This window comes from Schistocerca serialis, chromosome 4 (genome assembly GCF_023864345.2).
Source record: "Schistocerca serialis cubense isolate TAMUIC-IGC-003099 chromosome 4, iqSchSeri2.2, whole genome shotgun sequence".
NCBI classification, from domain to species: Eukaryota; Metazoa; Arthropoda; class Insecta; order Orthoptera; family Acrididae; genus Schistocerca; species Schistocerca serialis.
Genome location: NC_064641.1, coordinates 846,437,306 through 846,459,740, shown reverse-complemented (window position 1 = coordinate 846,459,740; position 22,435 = coordinate 846,437,306). Strand labels below are relative to the sequence as shown.

The 22,435-nt window shown below is 43.5% G+C and overlaps 1 protein-coding gene across 1 annotated transcript in view; it reads right to left on the bottom strand.

The window, feature by feature from the left end:
• Window positions 1–22,435, bottom strand: part of LOC126474804 (sodium-dependent neutral amino acid transporter B(0)AT3) — a 534,088-nt gene that overhangs the window by 124,817 nt on the left and 386,836 nt on the right. The window contains exons 3-5 of the mRNA XM_050102276.1: window positions 12,741–12,752; window positions 5,646–5,829; window positions 2,103–2,326 (exon numbers count right to left, since the gene is read on the bottom strand). Of these exons, the coding sequence (XP_049958233.1) occupies window positions 2,103–2,326; window positions 5,646–5,829; window positions 12,741–12,752 (420 nt within the window). The remainder of the gene's footprint in view (window positions 1–2,102; window positions 2,327–5,645; window positions 5,830–12,740; window positions 12,753–22,435) is intronic.

Sequence of the window (22,435 nt, the reverse complement as noted above, 5' to 3'; positions counted from 1 at the left end):
ATTGCTGCAGCAGTTTGGCAACGGCGAATTCTGAGGGCACGACGTTGAGCATTCCAATTGGAGAAACACAGTTACAACGCTTTAAGTGTCAACTATCAAGTAATTTTAATCGGACTTTAGTACAAACAGATCCTTTCCAAAGTACTGTGGATTTTGTACACTGGTTTCATAGATATCTTAACAATTAGCAGTATCTAACTGGAATCAAATTTGAAACGAACTTGGCATAAGGCTTTGAGAGATAGATACAAGAGCATTTTGCTTGGTTGCGAAAAGTGGGGCAGCTCTATTTATTTATACAGGAAAATGAGGGTTAACCACCAGTATCATTAACTTCAGTGCTGCACTTGATAGCAATGCTAAGTCTCTGTTCAATAAACTATGCTGTGACGACACTGTGAAATACTGTATATAAGTCTCTTGCCGTTTTATATAATCTATGTCTTCCTCGGTAGCCTACAGACTGTCAATCCAAAGGGCCCGGGTTCGATTCCCGGCTGGGTCGGAGATTTTCTACGCTCAGGGACTGGATGTTGTGTTGTCCTCATCATCATCGTTTCATCCCCATCGACGCACAAGTCGCCGAACTGGCGTCAAATCGAAAGACCTGCACCAGACGAACGGTCTACCCGACGGGAGGCTCTCGTCACACATTTCATTTCAATTGACAATGTGAGCTGCTGTAGCTTTGCTGTTGATAATATTTTGGAAGAAACATCGAGATGACAAAGCCATAGCGTTAATACACGTAAGTGAAATACAGGACTATAGTAAAAAAAATAAAAAAAAATGGAACAGGATTTGAGGACTTAAATACATATTTGGAAAATACAGACTAGAAAGATGTGAAGTAAAGTTAAAATCTTCTGGATTGTTAGACCGCATCATATTTCCTTCTAAAATAATCGACGTTTCGAGTCCTTTGTTGGGACTTTCTTCATGATGCATCGGTGTATACTACTGCTAGTGTCGACGTTTCGAGTTCTAGCAATAGTAGACACCGAAAATCCTGAAGAAGATCCCAGCAGAGGGGTCGAAACGTCGATTATTTTAGAAGGAAATAAGACGTGGCATAACAACCCAGAAGATTTTAACTTTAGTGACGACGGCCATGAAAACCTGCAGACTTACACAGAAATATGTACGTTACACAACACATTTTGCGTCAATACAAAATGTATTGTATTCTGTAATATAACTTACCAGTTCCCAAAAAGAGGGCTCCTAATAATTTTAGTAAATGATAAACCCTGTTTTTCTAATTACCACAGTCTGCTGAACATAGCAATTCAATTTACATAGCAGAATTTCATGACACAGGCAAATTAAAATGAGTCCTGTACGACTAGTGTTCGGCTGTAACTGGTCGATTTGGTTGTGGTGACAAACTGACGTACAGCATTGTACGTTTCTAGGTTAAGTCGAAAGGCGATAATTTGGCTGTGAGTTGGCAAAGCCAATGAATGAGAATGTCTAGGTTGAACTGTATCGTAGCTAATGTTTACTTTCACGCCGTATGTAATCGGCCGATTTATGCCAAACGCCTGTTCTACTGTAATCCTTTTAGTTTCCCCGTGTGTGTGGTGGTGCTCGAAGTGAATATTCAATTGCAGTTGACATTCGGACCTACGTTGCCAGTGCTATATCGCACAAGGGGGAGGGGGAGCCGGCTGCTGTGGCCGAGCGGTTCTAGGCACTTCAGTCCCGAACCGCGCTGCTGCTACGGTCGCAGGTTCAACTCCTGCCTCGGGCATGGATATGTGTGATGTCCATAGGTTAGTTAGGTTGAAGTAGTTCTAAGTCTAGGGGACTGATGACCTGAGATGTTAAGTCCCATAGTGCTTAGAGCCATTTGATCTCTCTGGGGCTGTTTAAAGGTACATATCTGACGTTTTTTAGCCAACATGGGTGCCAGTGCAACTAAGTAGACGACTGTTTTCTGAATTGAAAACTTACTTCCTAAAAATAAACACAGACTTTACACTACACTGCGCTGAAGGTATTCTGCACCTGTACAAGTAATTATTCTGGAGAAACACTAATGATGGTAACTAAACTGTAGAAGCTAACTCATTAAGAGGTATTAATTAGTTATCAATTACCTGGACGAAATAAAAGAGGCACCAAGCGATGATAGTGTTGTAGTAGAGTGCAACATTGAAGGACACTACGGCGCTGCTAATACCAATGCCTCCCAGGTATGGAGACACTTGGTTCCAGACGCCAATGGCTCCTTTCCTCAGTCTCTGTCCAATGGCAAGCTCCAGGTAGAAAATGGGGATGCCCTCTATTGCCAGCATTACGAAGTATGGTATCAGAAATGCACCTGTAACAGATTGCAAAAAGTTACACAGTTACTGCAAAGTGCACTAAGTTATCTGACGTAGAAACTTGACTAATGAACTGTAACAGAAAACGGAGAGAAATACAGAAGATATCACAAAAATTCATTTAGCCTGCAGTGTTCCTTGATTTATTTATACACTTTATAATGTGACTAAAATGCCGCAGGTTAAATTCGTTGTGAAGACACTGACAGGTAAGTAATATGCAATTATGTCTTGTATGGTGTTTTAGACATGTTGCTGAAATTGCTGTCCGTGCACTGGCAGGGATGATTCAACCATACAGCACATGTTGCACAATATGACGTCAGCGGTGTAAAGATTTTAGGGGTAAAATTAGTCATTGGCAGTTTCGAATTGGAGTAAAAATAATGTTTAGGATTATGTGCTTAAGACTGTACTGTACTTTTAAAGCGCTGGAAATAATATGCGGGGGTCGAAAAGTTTCTTGCCTAAGAAATAAGGAATGGCAGAAAATTTATAACACCAATTTATTTTTCAATATAATACCGCGCACAGTAATACACTTGCGGGCACGCTCAGATATCTTCTGCAAACCATTCAAACAAAAGGTCTTCAATTTCGAGCCCAACAAGCTTTCACAGCATCAATCACTGCATCATCATTGTCAAATCTTTGTAGTTTGAGGTCTTTTTTTAGGTTTGGGAAAAGAAAAAAGTCCGATGGAACCAAATTTGGAGAATATGGTGGATAACGTAACAATTCGAACTCGCAGTCACGCAGAGTTTCCAGTGTTGCGAGAGCACTCTGCACGCCAATTTTCCGCGCCTTTTGTTCTTTATATCTTCTATCAACAGGTGCAGGAGGGTGCAGTAGTATGATGCATTGATAGTTACGCCATTTTGCAAATAATTCACCATAATTACCCCTTATGCCTTCCAAAAGACCGATGCCATCAACTTGCCAGCTGATTTTTGCACCCAGAATTTTTTTGGGGTAGGGGATGAAAGATGTTACCGTTGTTGTGACTGTTGTTTTGTCTCAGGATCAAAGTGGTGAACTCACGTTCCGTCTATTATCACATACCTTGCAAGAAAGCCGTCTTCGTCCGCTTTACTACTAACTCTATTTGCAACACATTTTATTGACAGTGTCCACATATACTGTGAACGTAGCTGCAAAATTATATCCCTGTATGTATATAATTTCGTCCGCAGCTCGTGGTGTTGCGGTAGCGTTCTCACTTCCCGCGCACGGGGTCAGGGATATTCCCTGCCTGGAGATGACTGAGTGTTGTGTCGTCTTTATCATCATCATTCATCCCCATCACGGTCGGAGGAAGGCAATGGCAAACCACCTCCGCAAGGACCTTGCCTAGTCGGCGGTGCGGATCTCCCGCATCGTCCCCTACGCCCCTCGGAGTACGGGACCTCATCATCATGTATATAATTTCATGTTTTATACATGAGAGTTCGATTGATTAAAGAATCGAAGTTGGGGGTTTATTGATATATCATAAACAGTTCCAGATATCTAAACGAGTATTTGGCAAACGATAGCACGCAGACAGGAGATATTTTGAGATTTGGTTAATATGTGGAACTTTTGTACACATAGATAACTACTGATTTTTCGATGGGATAACTTAATCTTTTAAGTATCATTTATAGCTCATTTATAGCTGATGAAAGGAGAATACGTGTGGGGTTACGAGAACATAAATGAAGAATTTATTTATTTTCGCTTTTTCAATACTGACGAAGTGTGTGTGTGTGTGTGTGTGTGTGTGTGTGTGTGTGTGTGTGTGTCCTTGAAATGAATAGTTGCTAACATATTACTAAATTATGAGCAGCATGTTTTCATAATCTTCGTATTCCTTCGCATTTTTTTAACACAGAACTGTGCTGCATTTTGGTTCCAGAATAGCAATTCTCATTGAGAGAATATAAAATTTTCAAAGATTTAAAGCTGTGAACCTCTAGCTGACTATCTGCCCAGAAGAAATAAATTATCAGTGTCTTTGACGAACTATAAGATAGCCGGCCGGTGTGGCTGAGCGGTTCTAGGCGCTTCAGTCTGGAACCGCGCGACCGCTACGGTCGCAGGTTCGAATCCTGCCTCGGGCATGGATGTGTATGATGTCCTTAGGTTAGATAGGTTTAAGTAGTTCTAAGTTCTAGGGGACTGATGACCTCAGCTGTTAAATCCCATAGCGCTCAGAGCCATTTGAATTTGAACTATAAGATATTTGAAGGAAAAACATTGATATCTTCACTCTGGCGTGACTTTTTTTTCATGTTTCATAGATCGTTGAAATGCAGAAAGAAAATCCTTTGATAAGTTTCAGATTTAGCTACTCATTAGTAAAAATACACTGGGTCACAGGATTCCCACAATATCGTAACAAAAGTGGCAACTTATTTTCGGCTGACTTGTTAAACTTTTTTTTCTTCAGAGGAATGTCGTTCTAAGAAACACAATTCTCTTGTTACCATGATAATTCTTTCTGCTTTTACCAAACATAGCAGAGTTCGCACAACACTACTTCATTAACTTGCTACTGCATTTGCACTTACGATGGAATCCTATATCATAGTCTATTATTAAAGAAATTGTAACGTCTCTTATGTGGACCTATCTCAGTAAATATTTCTGTCACCTATTATTTCGAACGTTACAGAAGGATACGCTGTCTGAAACACCCTGCGCGTGCTACCAGGCCTAGTAGCAATGTTCAAATGTGTGTGAAATCTTATGAGACTTAGCTGCTAAGGTCATCAGTCCCTAAGCTTACACGCTACTTAACCTAAATTATCCAAAGGACAAACACACACACCCATGCCCGAGGGAGGACTCGAACCTCCGCCGGGACCAGCCGCACAGTCCATGACTGCAGCGCCTGAGGCCGCTCGGCTAATCCCTCGCGGCTGCTATACACGAACAACAGTAATGCACTCTGGTGAGCTTCCTACCTGTCACGAAGAACTGCAACTCTAATCATTCATATTGCCACCGACGTTGTGTATTGTATGAAATTACCCTGACATCCGAGCATGTTTTCCGGGCGCTTAACTTCTTTTTGTCAGACAGTTTATATTGAAGGCAAAGTGTCATTGTATACGGCCTTAATAATTAGATTAAAAATTTCTTTCCACCTTGGAAAAAAATGGTACTGAATATTTTGTGTCTCTGTGTGTCCACTGTTCCTCAACTGCGTTTAGTGTCCTGGTTCATTGTAAGAGAGGGCGTGAAGATTGGTGAAGATCAGCTTGAATAAATAAAATAAAAAGTAAACGATGCTATGGCACAAGAGTCTGTATGGTTGGGAAGTGGGCTCACCGCCGCCGTTCTTCTGGGCGAGGTAGGGAAACCTCCAGACGTTGCCGAGCCCGACGGCGTAGCCGACGGTGGCCAGCAGGAAGGTCAGCTTGCTGTCCCACGACTCGCGCTCGTCCTCGCCCGCCTCGGGTCGAAACACCTGCTTCCCCTCCCCCGAGCCCATCTTCAGGCCGTCCCGGCTAACCTGCAAAAACAAGTAACACATTATAATACACTACTGGCCATTGAAACTGCAACACCAAGAAATGATGCAGATGATAAACGGCTATTCATTGGACAAATATATTATACTAGAACTGACATGTGATTACATTTTCACGCAATTTCGGTGCATAGATCCTGAGTAATCAGTACTCAGAACAACCTCCTCTGGCCATAATAACGGCCTTGATACGCCTGGGCATTGAGTCAAACAGGTACAGCTGCCCATGCAGCTTCAACACGATACCACAATTCATCGAGAGTAGTGACTGGCCTATTGTGACGAGCCAGTTGCTCGGCCACCATTGACCAGACGTTTTCAATTGGTGAGAGATCTGGAGAATGTGCTGGCCAGGGCAGTAGTCGAACATTTTCTGTATCCAGAAAGGCCCGTACAGGACCTGCAACATGCGGTCGTGCATTATCCTGCCGGAATGTAGGGTTTCGCAGGGATCGAATTAAGGGTAGAGCCACGGGTCGTAACACATCTGAAATGTAACGTCCACTGTTCAAAGTGCCGTCAATGTGAACAATAGGTGACCGAGACGTGCAACCAATGGCACCCCATACCATCACGCAGGGTGATACGTCAATATGGCAATGACGAATACACACCTCCAATGTGCGTTGACCGTGATGTCGCCAAACACGGATGCGACCATGATGATGCTGTAAACAGAACCTGGACTCATACGAAAAAATGACGTTTTGCCATTCGTGCACCGATGTTCGTCGTTGAGTACACCATCGCAGGCGCTCCTGTCTGTGATGTAGCATCAAGGGTAATCGCAGCCACGGTCTCTGATAGCTGATAGTCCATGCTGCTGCAAATGTCGTCGAACTCTTCGTGCAGATGGTTGTTGTCTTGCAAACGTCCCCATCTGTTGACTCAGGGATCGAGACGTGGCTGAACGATCCGTTACAGCCATGCGGATAAGATGCCTGTCATCTCGTCTGCTAGTGATACGAGGCTATTGGGATCCAGCACGCCGTTCCGTATTACCCTCCGGAACCCACCGATTCCATATTCTGCTAACAGTCATTGGATCTCGACCAACGCGAGCAGCAATGTCGCGATACGATAAATCGCAATCGCGATAGGTTACAATCCGACCTTTATCAAAGTCGGAAACGTGATGGAATCCATTTCTCCTCCTTACACGAAGCATCACAACAACGTTTCACCAGGCAACGCCGGTCAATTGGTATTTGTGTTTGGGAAATCGGTTGGAAACTTTGCTCATGTCAGCACGTTGTAGGTGTCACCACCGGCGCCAAACTTGTGTGAATTTGTGAATGCTCTGAAAAGCTAATCATTTGCATATCACAGCATCTTTTTCCTGTCGGTTAAATTTCGCGCCTGTAGCACGTCATCTTCGTGGTGTAGCAATTTTAATGGCCATTCCATCAGCACCACCTGTTGATGGCGGAACGGTTATTCGCAGAAATGTGGAACTTCGTCGACGGATCCGGCTGGACACCCGAGAACCTTGGATACAGCACATTCGCCGGGAAAGCCTCACATCACATACAGACCTATATTTGATCGCATTACACTGCTAGTCATTACAACACCATGTAGGATGTCAAATAAAATTTTACTTATGTTTGTATTCTGTTGAGCTAAAACATTATCATCAGTTGCTTAAGGGCGGGAAATTGACCAAAACTGTCAGTTTTCGATTTATTTTTTATTTGTTAGTACAACTCATGGATAATAATTTCCCAAAGTTTCAATGTTGAAATCGCATCCGAACTGCCTGAAAATTAATTAAAAGTGTGACGCGGTCTCCCTGCCACACCAAGCTCAGAGCGATAACAGCCCCTACATTCACAAGGAGAGGCTTCCAAATTGTATCCTGGATCTTGTCAAGCCCACTTACAGGTTTTTGGACGATCCTGCACTTCTCAAAAAGTGTGTTCGTGGCAAAACCCAAAACCCAAATGAGTCTCTAAATTCACTCATATGGAAACGATGCCCTAAAAACACATTTTCATCTGCTACAGTTGTCAGAATTGCAGCTTATGATGCAGTTATTGTATTTAATGAAGGGAACGTCGGGAGGATGGAGGTATTAGAAAGAATGGGCTTCAAGATAGGAAATTTTACTCAAGACATCCTGAGAAAAATAGATTTACAGCGCGCCTCTGCAGCTGAAAAGTCAGTTGAAGCCCTGGTGAAGGAAAGAAGACGGACAACAAGAAACCAGAAGAGAAGCCTTGAAGGGAAAGACGACTCACAGTACAAACGTGGTGCCTTCTGAAGAAGTGCCATAAGGAAAAGAAGTTAGGTTGAACTTTAAATTGCGTTTCTTGAAAAGTTTGTTTTTTAAAGTTTATGTACCTTTTCCTCAGATTCTATGAATGAATTATCAAATTTTGCAGAAATATTTCTGTAAACCTAATAAACGTTGTCTCAAGAGCAAGTTTTGAAATTCTGATTACAAGCTGAGATATGGGGCAAAGTACTTGGAATTTTGAATGAATTTAAAATTGTACTTGTGGAATTATAACTAAAAAAATATGAAAATTCTCCTATTTGACTTATTCCAGAAACCTCATGAGAGAAGCTTACACTATATAAAGAGATGAAACAGAGAAATTTTTTTAGAAATCTCTTGAATACTTTCTGAGAAAAAGGAACATATATTGTTTTTTGAAAATAAAACTTCAAATTTCATTTAAAAAAAGTTGAATATATATATAATCAAAGGATTTTATATGTAAATGTGTTACTTTCATGTAAAGCGTGGTACAAAATTTCATTGCCATATCTCCAAAACTGGATTTGGTGCATTTTTGAAATAGTGTGTATTTTTCATCCAACGTCCCTCCTTAAAAGCGTGTTGGTACACATTTGGAATGCAATAGAGCAGCTAGTCTGTACGGCATTGATTCTGCAAGTCCTCGAAGAGGTTTCCGGAGATATGTGGTACTAGCTTCTGCTATCCCGGCCCGATGATTCAAAAAGGTCCCCAGAACGCATGGACCTAGATGACAGCCGCTAGGCGGCGCTCCTAATACATTGGTGTCCGAAATTAAATCAACAAACCACTATTTCTCCGTACTGTATCTAATTAACGATATAGTCATACGAACTGTCAACAGATGTCCGTACGATTCTGTCCTGCACGGAAGACAGCATTTTGGTCAATGTACAATCACGCCAACGATGACGTCAGGGTAACTATCAAACGCGATAGTGTTTGCCAGGTAGTCCCAAACCTACTGTCGCAGTGTGCACAGTCACAGACGGTGCAGTATGGCACAGAGAAGACGCCTGCTAGGCTCTCCGCGGTGGAGGGCCATGGGAAGAAAGGAAGCAGAAGAATGTGGCCCGACGGATTAATGTTAGTCGTTCTGTTGTTTTTCGGACGTGGCACGAAACTGTATCCCAAAGACCAGGGCGGCGCTGACCACATGTAACATCAGAAAGAGAGAACCATTATTTGGCTGTAAGGGCACGACGGTACCGCCTCAGTACTGCACGGCAACTGGCTTCTGACTTCGCAGAATCCACTGGATGTTTTGTAGCGAGGCAAACGGTGTACAGAAGGCTTCGGCAGAGTGACATTTACTGTCGAATACCTGCTGTTTGTGTATCTCTGACGCGTCTTTACAGAAGGTGTGAGGGTACTGGTGTGTAGTATCTGTAAGTGGTTGTTCTTTGGAGGGCGACAATGCCCAGTGGCGCAGAGAGTCGCAAGCAGAGGCAGTTGTTGAGAGGCTGTGGAAGGTGTAGGCTGTGTGAGCCAAAGGCGGTTGCGTAGCGAAGGATTTATCTCTATGTTTAATAGTTGTGGCACACAGTTTGAATAATAGTGTGTTTATGTTTGTGCAGTGTGATAAAGGAAATAAATTAAAATTTACCAGTTCTCTATGCGTCTCCATCAGTTAGTACCACACCATTGCATTTAACAATGAACGAAGTCTCGATATACACGGTCAACTACAACAAGAGGATTGTAACATAATAATCATTAATTAACCCATATAACCTCCAAGATGCAGGGAGCGTATAAAGGGAACGTCTAGAGTGGAGCTGTCAACATGCCACCTGAACAGTCGAACAGTGGCGAATGTTCTTTTCACAGATGAATCCCGATTTGGTGCGTACAGTGATTCTCGACGGATTCGCATCTGGAGGGAATGTGAAACACGATTTCGGGACCCAACCATTGTGGAAGGAGACTGATATCGAGGATGATCCCTAAAGGTGTGGGCAGGGATTATGTCGACCACTCGAAACACCTCTTCATGAAATTGCGCTGTTAAATTGGCAAGGTTTAACTGCTGTCAGGTATCGCGACGAGATGGGACCTCATATGCGGTTTCCGCGAGGTTCTGTGTGCCCAGACTTCGTACTGCTGGACGGTAATGCTCGACCTCATAGAGCACGCGTGGTTGATGTTTCATTGGAAACGGAAGATACTGCACGAATGGCGTTGCCTTCTCACTCTCCCGATTTGAATCCCATAGAGCATGTCTGCATCACGTCACCATACACCAAGACTTGCGAGCAGCGCTGCAGGAAGAATGGGCGTTATTACGTCAACATGAGATTGATGACATTATTCACAGCATGCTCCGTCGTTTTTCAGACCTGTTTTGTTGCCAGATGTGGTCACACCTCATATTGAGTGCATTAATTAGCTATCGGAATGTGCGAGTAAATCCGTTACATTGCAAAAAAAGAACAATATTTTTGTCTACCTTTATGCATGGTGCAGTTGTTTACGTTCTGTGTTCTTCATGTTGTTTGTACTTTACTATCACCTGGTTATGCTGTTTTGTGGCAAAATAAACGCAACGTTGCAAAATTTCGGTTTGTTGCTTTAATTTTGGACACCAGTGTATTTGCGAGCGCTGCTGTCGCCGCCTCAGCGCTAGGCGTGGGCCACGTCCCCTATACCAGGCTGTCGGTGTCCACAGCCATGCTATAAAGCAAACGGCACGGGGGTCCACACCTCAGTCATCTTCGCTTATGCTCTCTTATTGTTCATTCTATTCAGCGTTGCTTAGTTCTTGTGGTTCACGCTGTAGGCTTGTCATTCTGTCGAGTTGTCTTTCTTGTTTGTCCTTCTCTGTTGTTGTCTTTCTGTGATTTTCAGCCTTTTATCGTTGACGCCCTTATGGCCAGTGTTTCCTGGTCGTGTCCGATTCTGGTCAGTATACATATGTAATGCAATTCCCATAAATTACGGGTCAGTGGTTTGTGGATGAAGAGCCGGCACCCGATAGCGCTTCATATGTATTCAGTTGGGTTCAGATCAGGCGAATATGGTGGCCAAGGCGTCACCTTGATTCCGGAATCATGCTCCGTCTGGGTAACGAGTGTATACAGACACGACCATCGACCTGATGTATCAATAACCGTGATTCATTCGATCAGGGGAAATGTTTCTGTTGACGCACCCTTCAGTTATATTCATCATGTACCCACTGCAATCGTAATTATCTCGTTGCGTTAATATGGGAACACACTGGGGTCATCTACTACAGAGCCCCATGCTCAACAATAGGAGCTTAACGGTGTGTTCCGAAGCACTTGTGCCTGGACCAGCATCATACGCTTTCGTCAAATCTGCCACAGATCGCCGCCTATCATGCTTTACAGAGCAGGCAAGTCTTGGAACTCCACGTTCTGTGGTGAGCCGTCGACACCCAGCACCTTGTCGCCCACTCATGTGTGCTGCTTTGTGACACATTTTTGCTCACAAACCGTTTGTGAATTCTGGTTCCTTGCCAATGCGCCCTCTAGCTGGTAAAGCTGATGAAAAAGGCCAGAGCGGCCGCCAGACGAATCTGGTGTGATTCTCCGAGTGGAAAGATTGGCTTGCAGGGTAGCAAACTAACTGTCGCAACTGACTAGTGCCGGCCGGTGTGGCCGAGCGGTTCTAGGCGCGTCAGTCTGGAACCGCGCGACCGCTACGGTCGCAGGTTCGAATCCTGCCTCGGGCATGGATGTGTGTGATGTCCTTAGGTTAGTTAGGTTTAAGTAGTTCTAAGTTCCAGGGGACTGATGACCTTCGCTGTTAAGTCCCATAGTGCTCAGAGCCATTTGAACCATTTTTTTGAACTGACTAGTGAGTGATGGCTCCGAATGCAGTTCTACCATATGGGAAGATGAGTGGCGTATGGTGTTACTGATTGCAATGGTACGTGCAGCATGCTGGTTGTTTTCATCTGCCTTGGTATTAGGCATAGTGTACTGTGCTGTGGGTGTACAAAACCAAGTTTGTCAACAAAAACCTTGATCCATCTTCCATGAGGGAACATATAGTAGGCCGGCCGAAGTGGCCGTGCGGTTAAAGGCGCTGCAGTCTGGAACCGCAAGACCGCTACGGTCGCAGGTTCGAATCCTGCCTCGGGCATGGATGTTTGTGATGTCCTTAGGTTAGTTAGGTTTAACTAGTTCTAAGTTCTAGGGGACTAATGACCTCAGCAGTTGAGTCCCATAGTGCTCAGAGCCATTTGAACCATTTGGAACATGTAGTAGATAGAAGTGCTCCACCAAAATACATAATGAATGCAAGTGGTACATTTTGGCTTTTCACCACTCATGGCTTTTCTTAGGACAGGTTCTCGTAGAGACTAAGTTGGGATCATATACTTGCAAAAGGAAGAATGATATCAGGTCTGGTCTTACCCTGTATACTGGGCTCCAGTTTTGTCCATAAGATGAGGTTTGTTTCTGACTGGACACGTAATAACATTCATTTCAACAGTAAATCAGGCACTAAGATCTTCTTTTGCCAGTATATTGAATGACGCGACAAATCTATAGGAAGCGAATGCAAGTAGCCCTGGCCCTGGTACATAGTCCACAGCAACACAAAATGAGTCCTTTGATCGTCTGGATGGCGCGGTTAAAGAGAAAAAGGCATTTGCCACGAGTTTCCCGACCTGTTAAGCTTTGAGCTGAGGTTAGAGAAGCTATTCTGGAGGAAAAAAAAAAAAACAGAATAGATTTTCGCCACGGCGAAATATTAAAAGAGCTGATTTACTACATGCTGAATAAGAGGATAATTCGTCCTTCGGCCGGCCGAAGTGGCCGTGCGGTTAAAGGCGCTGCAGTCTGGAACCGCAAGACCGCTACGGTTGCAGGTTCGAATCCTGCCTCGGGCATGGATGTTTGTGATGTCCTTAGGTTAGTTACGTTTAACTAGTTCTAAGTTCTAGGGGACTAATGACCTCAGCAGTTGAGTCCCATAGTGCTCAGAGCCATTTGAACCATTTTTTTTTTGAATTCGTCCTTCTGCAGCACCTATATTTTCATTGCGCAAGTCAAATGGCAAGAATAGATCTAGGGTCGACTGCAGATAGTCAAACAAAAAATCACTCCACAGTTAGTCCCCTCACCAGATTTATTTTACAGTTTTGGATTGTCTAAGGAGCAAAAATTTTTGCTACCCTGAATGTTAGCCAAGCATGTAATCAAATACCGTTAGTAGAGCAATCTAAGCTCTTTACAGACTTTCGACTGCTGGAATATTTATGAGTTTAATCCATTCGCACTATCAACTGAATCAGCTGCACTCTATTAACTAACTGACCAACTATGTTTTGATATTACATTTTCATGTGTCTGCAATTGTTAGACGATTTAGTCATATATAGTAAGACTACACAGAAACACGTTCAGCACTTGACAGAAGTATGACTCTTACACAGAAGATTACAGCAACTAGCCACTTACTTCAATGCTATCTATTTATTTAAACAGCACCGTTACCGGTTTCGAACCGATAGGTTCATATTCAGACGACTTGAGAGAAGGTTTCACCTATTTCGACAAAGCAGGTCGTATGGTGAACTCAGGTATAATGAAGTTAGCGTGGCCGATGATGCCGGCCGCTGTGACCGAGCGGTTCTGGTCGCTTCTGTCTGGAACCGCGCGACCGCTACCGTCGCAGGTTCCAATCCTGCCTCGGGCATGGATGTGTGTGATGTCCTTAGGTTAGTTAGGTTTAAGTAGTTCTAACTTCTCGGGGACTGATGACCACAGTGCTCAGAGCCGTTTGAACCATTTTTTTGTCCGATGATGCTGTTCTGGGGCATGTGATTTCGCCGGAAAGTATTAAAATAAATCTGGAAGCGGCAAAAGTCATCCTGGACTCTATGGCTCCCTAAAATAGTTATAACTTTGTAATATACCACTTTATCGGGACAGCAAACTTTTTTTTAAATTTTTTTTCTGGATTCGGGCATAAACCGCCACCATAGAATGATTTCTGTAAAAAAAGGTGGGAAGTTTGAGTGGAGCGAATCCCAGAATGCCCTTTACAGGGTTGAAACAAGAGTTAACTACGGCTTCAGTACTAGCATTACCAGATTTTTATAAAAAGTTTGTCCTTTAAAATGATACGTCCATGTTGTGAATCTGAGCATTATTACCGCAAGAAAGTGATGAATATAGGCATCCTATTACTTGCGCTGAAAGAGCCCTCAATGATTTTAAAGTAATTATTCGGTTTATGAAGCTGGAGCTTCGGCGAAGCTATTTGGTCTGTAAAAATTTAAATAATATTTTGAACATACTCATTTCCTTTCAGAAACCGATAAGCAAGCTCCGAGTCGGGCATTGGGCAAACCCTACAAAATAGGACGCATTTCCAGACGGGTGGTTTGGATATTGGCGTTAAATTTTGAAGTCTGTAACATTTGAGGGACTGACATCATGGCGCATACTGTTAGTAGTATGTTGGAGCAAGAAGGGCTAAAGGAAGAACAGCGTCTACAATCTATTAGTTTGATACTCACTGGTTCGCCCAAGTTATTTAATGATGTTAGAGAATCCCAAGATAACGGTCCAAATATTTGTGCCATTAAAGAAAGGTCAAAGGAGGGTGAGGTACTGAAAATAATTCTGTCAAGCATGACGTTTTATGCTGTAGAGCTCAATATATTAAAAAAAGAAAAACTAAAATTTTGGTCAAGTACCGGTTCCATATACTTCCACCTACTTTCATGACTCACCAGAGGGAGAGGGTTTAGATATATTTAACGCATTATGGAAAAACTTTATGTGGTGAAACATGGAAGCAGATATTGGGAACCCAACTGCGGTTTGTAAAACCTGTGATAAGAGTAAACCGGCGCATATTTCAAAAATGAAGTTTTTATTATCTAAACTCACAGGAAACACATCTGATAAAATGTATATTGATTTTTAGGACAATTTCCAAGATCAAAAAATGGTAATTGTTATATATTAGTTTGTGTTGACGCATTTTCGCACTGCTCTTAGTTTTATTCACAAGAGCGGCTACCTTTAGGACTATAATTGAAGTGTTGCAAACCATACTTGTGACTACGATGCTCACTGATAACACAACGTGCTTTACCTCTTATATGTCCAAACTTTTTGTCTAGATACGGGTATCAACCATAGTACAACAATCCCTTGTTGTCATAACCTTTCCTATGCAAAAAGGGTAAATAGGAATCTACGCTCTGTGTTGATAGTGTATCACAGTAAAGATCAGATGTCGGGAGATCGCTCACTCCTGTAGTTGATGTCGGACTTTTAACACGACCAGACATGAGTCACCAGGCCACACCTGCAGAGTTTACGTGAAGAATTGTGACTCCATTCAGTAATCTATGGTCAACTGATGACCTGATGCCAATGAAGGTCTGTCCTAAGCAATTGGTTGCTTAAGGAGAAAAGCAGAAAATAACATTAAACAAGCACATGTTCGTGACATGCAGTGATACAGCGGCAGACAACAGCCAAATCCTTACATGTTAGGGGATAAAGTTCGGTGAAGAGTTTTTGATAAAATTACTGAAAAGCCTTTAAGTCGTTTTAGTGGGGCATGGAAATTGTAGGTTTCTTAACCCCACTAACATTACTGTTCTTAAATGCTGACAAGGGAACCTTCCCATCGCACCCCCCTCGGATTTAGTTATAAGTTGGCACAGGGATAGGCCTTGAAAAACTGAACACAGATCAATCGAGAAAACAGGAAGAAGTTGTGTGGAACTATGAAAAAAATAAGCAAAATATACAAACTGAGTCGTCCATGTGTAAGATAGGCAACATAAAGGACAGTGTTAGCTGATGAGCGCCGTGGTCTTGTGGTTAGCGTGAGCAGCTGTGGAATGGCAGGTCATTGGTTCAAATAATCTCTCGGATGAAAATTTTAATTTTTTATTTTCAGATAATTATCAAAGTTCAGGCACTCACACATAATCAACTTCGCTCTCCAAAATTCCAGGACATGTTCAGATTTGCTTGGACATATACAGAATTTGACGGTCTACGCACGGAAACATTTGAAAACGTAAAAAACATATGTTTTGACAGAGCACAGGGAAAACTGTGCGACTTTGAAACTGTTGCATTCATTTGATGCAGTTTATGTGCCAAACTCTTATGTTTTCATCACTTTTTTTGGAGTGATTATCACATCCACAAGAAAACCTAAATCGGGCAAGGTAGAATAATCTTTTTACCCATTCGCCAAGTGTGCAAGTTATGGGGGTCGACAACATATTCCTGTCATGTGACGCACATGCCGTCACCAGTGTCGTATAGAATATATCAGACGTGTTTTCCTGTGGAGGAATCGGTTGACCTATGACCTTGCGATCAAATGTTTTCGGTTCCTATTGGAGAGGCACGTCCTTTCGTCTACTAATCTCACGGTTTTGCGGTGCGGTCGCAAAACACAGACACTAAACTTATTACAGTGAACAGAGACGTCAATGAATGAACGGACAGATCGTAACTTTGCGAAAATGAAGAAAGTAAAATTTCACTCGAGGGAGGATTCGATCCAAGGACCTTTCATTCCGCAGTTGATCACTCTAACCACGAGACCACGGCGCTCATCAGCTAACAATCTCCTTGATGTTGCCTATCTTTCCCATGGACTACTCAGTTTGTATATTTTGCTTATTTTTTCATAGTTCCACACAACTTCTTCCTGTTTTCTCGATTTATCTGTGTTCAGTTTTTCAAGGCCTATCCACTGTGTCAATTTATAGCTAAATCTGAGGGGAGTGCGGTGGGGAGGTTCCCTTGTGAGCGAAAATGTACCTTTCGAGTTCATCTTTCTCAGGCAAAGCTGGTAAGTGGTAGTATCACTAATGGATGGTATGTTTTTTGGCATCTAGTGTAATGCGTGTACTATGCGATAATTCAAGGATTTTGAGGGGAGTGAATACCACTTTGTGACATATTTTCATTGTCACGAGCCTTGGAGATTTTTGTTTCCGAGCTGTAGCGCACTCTAGGTTCTCAACCCGAGGATGAAGGCCAAAGTAGTCGGCAGGGGAGTCTGGTGTGTCTCCAAGTGGAAAGTTTCCCTGGCTGAGTCGTAAACTGACTGCTGCAAGTGGCTTGTGAGTGACAGCTGCGAGCGCAAATCTACTGTTTGGGGAGAGCGGCAGTCAAGTGGTGTCACTGATTGCCGCAGTACCTGCAACACATTGTTTTCATTTGCCCTGGAATGCGGCGTAGTGCACTGTTCTGTGGATGCACGAAACTGTCTCAAAGAAAACCTTGGTGCATCTATTTGAGACTGGTCCAATTTCCATTAGGGAATATGTTGTCGATAGATGCACTCTACGGAACGTAAGTGGTACACTCTGGCTGTCTTCTACCTATATGTCTTCTTAATTGTAGACTGTGTGTCTGGCTTTTCCTCTTCAAAAAATGGCTCTGAGCACTATGGGACTTAACTGCTGAGGTCATCAGTCCCCTAGAACTACTTGAACCTAACTAACCTAAGGACATCACACACATCTATGCCCGAGGCAGGATTCGAACCTGCGACCGTAGCGGTCGCGCGGTTCCAGACTGTAGCGCCTAGAACCGCTCGGCCACTTCGGCCGGCTTTTCCTCTTCACATCTCTCGGATTTGTTAGGATGGCTTCGGAGTTTGTTTCCAGACTCATTGCTTATGTTTGTACAAGTGGCCTAGAACAGCGCCGCTCTGACTGTTTACAGTCACTACGAAAACAATTAGTCATACATTGGAAGCAGCGGTGAGATGGAAATAGCTGTCACTGTGGGTATTGTGGGTGAAGGTGCCTTGCTTATTTGTATGGAATAGTGTACTGGGCAAGAGTTAACCTGGGTGCTTCCTGTGATGAACTTATGTAAAATTTGGATCCTAGGAATGGGCAGGAAGTGTTAATATGCTTCCTACAATCATTTATTTCAAGCGAGAATTTTGTTATTGTTAAGAAATTGAATGTTATGATTTCTTGAGGACTGTAAGTTTATGTGATGGCTCTCATATCAGGTATTAAGTTTGTTTATAGCTATGACTATTTAAGTTTTATCTCCGAACTGAAAGTGTGCTATTAACTATTACGTATCTTAAATATGAGCTTAGAAGGAGTTCATTTCCCCAGTGCCTCAGAGAATGGTAGCTTATACCTCTGCCAAATTATAATGTGATACATTTTCCAGACGAGCAAAGTGTCCATTTGTAGTGTTTAAGTAGGTGATCAGAAGGACAGTATGTAATTAGCTACATGTAAGCTGCAGTGCACCGTTAATTTCCGAAGAGTGAAGACAGTTACTCACTGTATGTTAAATAGTCGTTCTGCACTTTATTTGCCCAGTTATCCCTCCATCTACCGACCAGTGTAATGCACGATTTCACCATCCCCAAATCACTTTCCACAGACGCTCACGACAATACAGCGTGAACAGCCCACCTACTTCGCCGTTGTCGAGATTCTTGTTCCCAGGCGCCGGGCCACAACCATCTGTTCTATATCACAGTAGGTTTCTCCAATTGTGTTCCGTATCGTCGCTACACTGAGTCATTATTCGTCTCTGTTCCCTTGTACCCTTCCCTTTCCGCGTAACGTCCCTAACGATATGGCCGAACGGTTGTAGGCGCTTCAGTCCGGAACGGTTCTGCTGCTACTATCGCAGGTTCGAATCCTGCCTCGGGCATGGATGTGTGTGATGTCCTTAGGTTAGTTAGGTTTAAGTAGTTCTAAGTCTAGGGGACTGATGACCTCAGTCCGATAATGCTTAGAGCCATTTGAACCATTTGAACCCTAACGACATCAGGTGCCATTCACTCTCTCGATGGGCTGTGGCAACAACATTTTGGCTCATAAGTTTAATGGGAAGAAGCCGTGAGTGACATGTTGGGTGATTTTGGGGTATATAGAGTGCTACACGAAGTGGCCATCTCTGGCATCAACAATGACTCTAGCCGGGCTAGGGATCGAGTGAAACTGAGCCTGGACGATATGAAGCTATTCTTTCTGCATTACAGAACATTCAGACTTTTAAGTAAAATTCTGCATCTCAGCAACAAGTAAAGTTATCAACTTATTATTCCCTGCTGCTTCAACGCTATGCCAGAGTTCATCAGCGGAGTCATATCAGTCTCTCGGCAGTCCGTAACCAGATGTCCTCAGTAGATGAGAGATGTTGAGAACATGCTGACCGGGACAACAGTCGATTATCTTCTGTATCGATGCAAAGGTGCCCATACACGGCTGTTAGGGGACCGCCCCCCTCCCTTCCTCCCCCCCCCCTCCCCCGCCCTACGCCGTAGCTTTCAGGGAAAGGAAAAGATATTATGTAGACACGTGTTTTTCTGTCAATAAAATAACTTAAAAGTCGCTATGACGCAGGTTCCTAACAGGTGTACATGGTGGCAGCCAGTCAAGGAATATTTCAGGGAATTGGTTTAAAAAATTTATTTCAAAGGCCCAGCCAAATCTTTACAAGTACTCTTCCCGAGTAACTTACGCCGTGCCTGCGTGACACAAGTGGCTTGACTTTCAAAACCGAGGCAGTTGTGTCCAGTTAAAGCTGTTGACAAGAGACGCCTTGAGCCCTCTGCTGAAACTGCTGGCGAATTCACGCCATCGGTTTAAGCCAATAGCGTGCGCAGGATACCGATCACGTGTGTGGACGCTGGAGTGTTCTGCGGTGCAGAACACAGTTGCTTCTCTCTCTTGTAATCCAGACCTCGAGCAGAGCAGATGTCTTCTTGGAAGGCAGAGCCTCTGGCTCTGCTTTTCACGCCCGGCCACCAACCTAAGTTAACATGAACCGCTTCCCCTTTCATTGCCCATTTCAATTAATTGTTCGAGCTCCTAGACTGGCCTAAACCTGGTAACTCCGACCCTAGGCGCGCCCCTTGTACACCGTACATTGAAATACATCCTCTTTATTGCACCTAATTTCCTGTTTTGTCATTTATTGGCAGCCCTGAATGCTCACTGAGCGCTCGAACTCCTGCACCCTGTCGTCATGAGGCTTATGCAACAACCACATGCCCCCTTTCCCTAACACTGTATACATTCACAACTGGTGCCCAGAAGTGGGATCATATACATTTACAATTGGCGTCAGAAGTGCCCGTATACTCTACTCAGGTTTAGAGTTGGTACTATGCAGGATACTTACAGGTCGCCATTGGTCTTCCACAATATTAAAAATACTCCATAACTTCAGATCTTGCCTCCCTCCCCCCCACTCCTCCTACAAACTTTCGTATGGGCGTCCTCGTATCAAGGTACGACAAAACTGGCAACACGTGGTCTTCTGCCATCTACAGGGTTGGTCAAAAATATGGAAACACCACGAGAAATGGAGACGTTAGCCAGGCCTGTAGATTTTGCTGTTGCATCTCACCACGAACGGCTGCTGTGTAATGCCCTCAACACGTTTCATGTGTCAGTCGTGGTCAAAGCAGTGTAGTTGTGCGTGCATTATGTCGGAACTAAGTGAATTCGAGCGTGAGGAAATCGTTGGTAATCGTATGGTGGATGCTTCCGCAACGAAGGTACCGTAGTGTTTGGTGTTTCATGGGACACCGTATCGAAGATATACAGGATGTTACAAAAAGATACGGCCAAACTTTCAGGAAACATTCCTCACACACAAAGAAAGAAATATGTTATGTGGACATGTGTCCGGAAACGCTTACTTTCCATGTTAGAGCTCATTTTATTACTTCTCTTCAAATCACATTAATCATGGAATGGAAACACACAGCAACAGAACGTACCAGCGTGACTTCAAACACTTTGTTACAGGAAATGTTCAAAATGTCCTCCGTTAGCGAGGATACATGCATCCACCCTCCGTCGCATGGAATGCCTGATGCGCTGATGCAGTCCTGGAGAATGGCGTATTGTATCACAGCCGTCCACAATACGAGCACGAAGAGTCTCTACATTTGGTACCGGGGTTGCGTAGACAAGAGCTTTCAAATGCCCCCATAAATGAAAGTCAAGAGGGTTGAGGTCAGGGGAGCGTGGAGGCCATGGAATTGGTCCGCCCCTACCAATCCATCGGTCACCGAATCTGTTGTTGAGAAGTGTACGAACAATTCGACTGAAATGTGCAGGAGCTCCATCGTGCATGAACCACATGTTGTGTCGTACTTGTAAAGACACATGTTCTAGCAGCACAGGTAGAGTATCCCGTATGAAATCATGATAACGTGCTCCATTGAGCGTAGGTGGAAGAACGAAACTAAAATGAGCTCTAACATGGAAATTAAGCGTTTCCGGACACATGTCCACATAACATCTTTTCTTTATTTGTGTGTGAGGAATGTTTCCTGAAAGTTTGGCCGTACCTTTTTGTAACACCCTGTACACCGCATACAGGGAAAGCGGGAAAAATCTTCCGCTAACTCAAAACGCAGACGAATGTGTATGTTAAATGATATTGACGGACGGTCAGTAAAGACGATTGTGACAACAGGTAAGAAAACGACAGCTGTAAAAGTCACTGCAGAACAGGACGTCACACTCGCAAATCCTGGCAGTACAAAAAGTACAAGAAAGGGGCTCCATCAGCTGAGAATCGCAGAGCGAGCTGGAATTCCAGAACCAGTCATCAATGAAACAAATGTGATGCTGAAGCCAATCCTTGACTATGGAGCAATGGAAGAACATCATTCGGTGGGATGAGTCTGGTTTCAAACTGTTTACAACTATTGGCCAAGTTTATGTCCCAAGAGTGAAACATGGCGGGGTATCGTTGAAGATGTGGGCAGCCTTATCGTGGTATTCCATGAGCCACGTAGTTACTCAGAAAGGTCACATTACTGTCAAGGATTAAGTGGCTATTTTGGTTGATCATGTCCATCCCATGGTATAATTTTTGTTCCCAATGGTGATGCAGTGTTCCAAGACGACAGTGGCGCCTGTTCACACAGCTCACATCGTCCAGGACTGGTTTTGTGAGCACGAGGATAAATTGTCGCATCTCCCCTGGAGACCAGACGTCAATAATATTGAGCCACTGTGGTCTACGCTGGACAGAAGGACGCGTGATCGCTACCCAGCTTCATCATCATTACCTGAATTTGCCACAATTTGGAGGAGCAGTGGTATAGAATTCTCTTGAAAATCGTACATGTCCTGTATTTACTCATTTGGGGACAACTGGAAGCAGTTTTAAATGCCGTATAAGGCATTGTAAAGTGGTGTGATTTTGGTGTTTCCAAATTTTTGTCCAACCACTAGAATTCAAAGATAATATCACCCAGACATCGAAGTAGTTCGTGTTCGATTACCTTAACATGTGATAGATGTAGCGGCTGCAGTCCAAATTACCAACTATGTGAAAAAGAGTTGTTGTA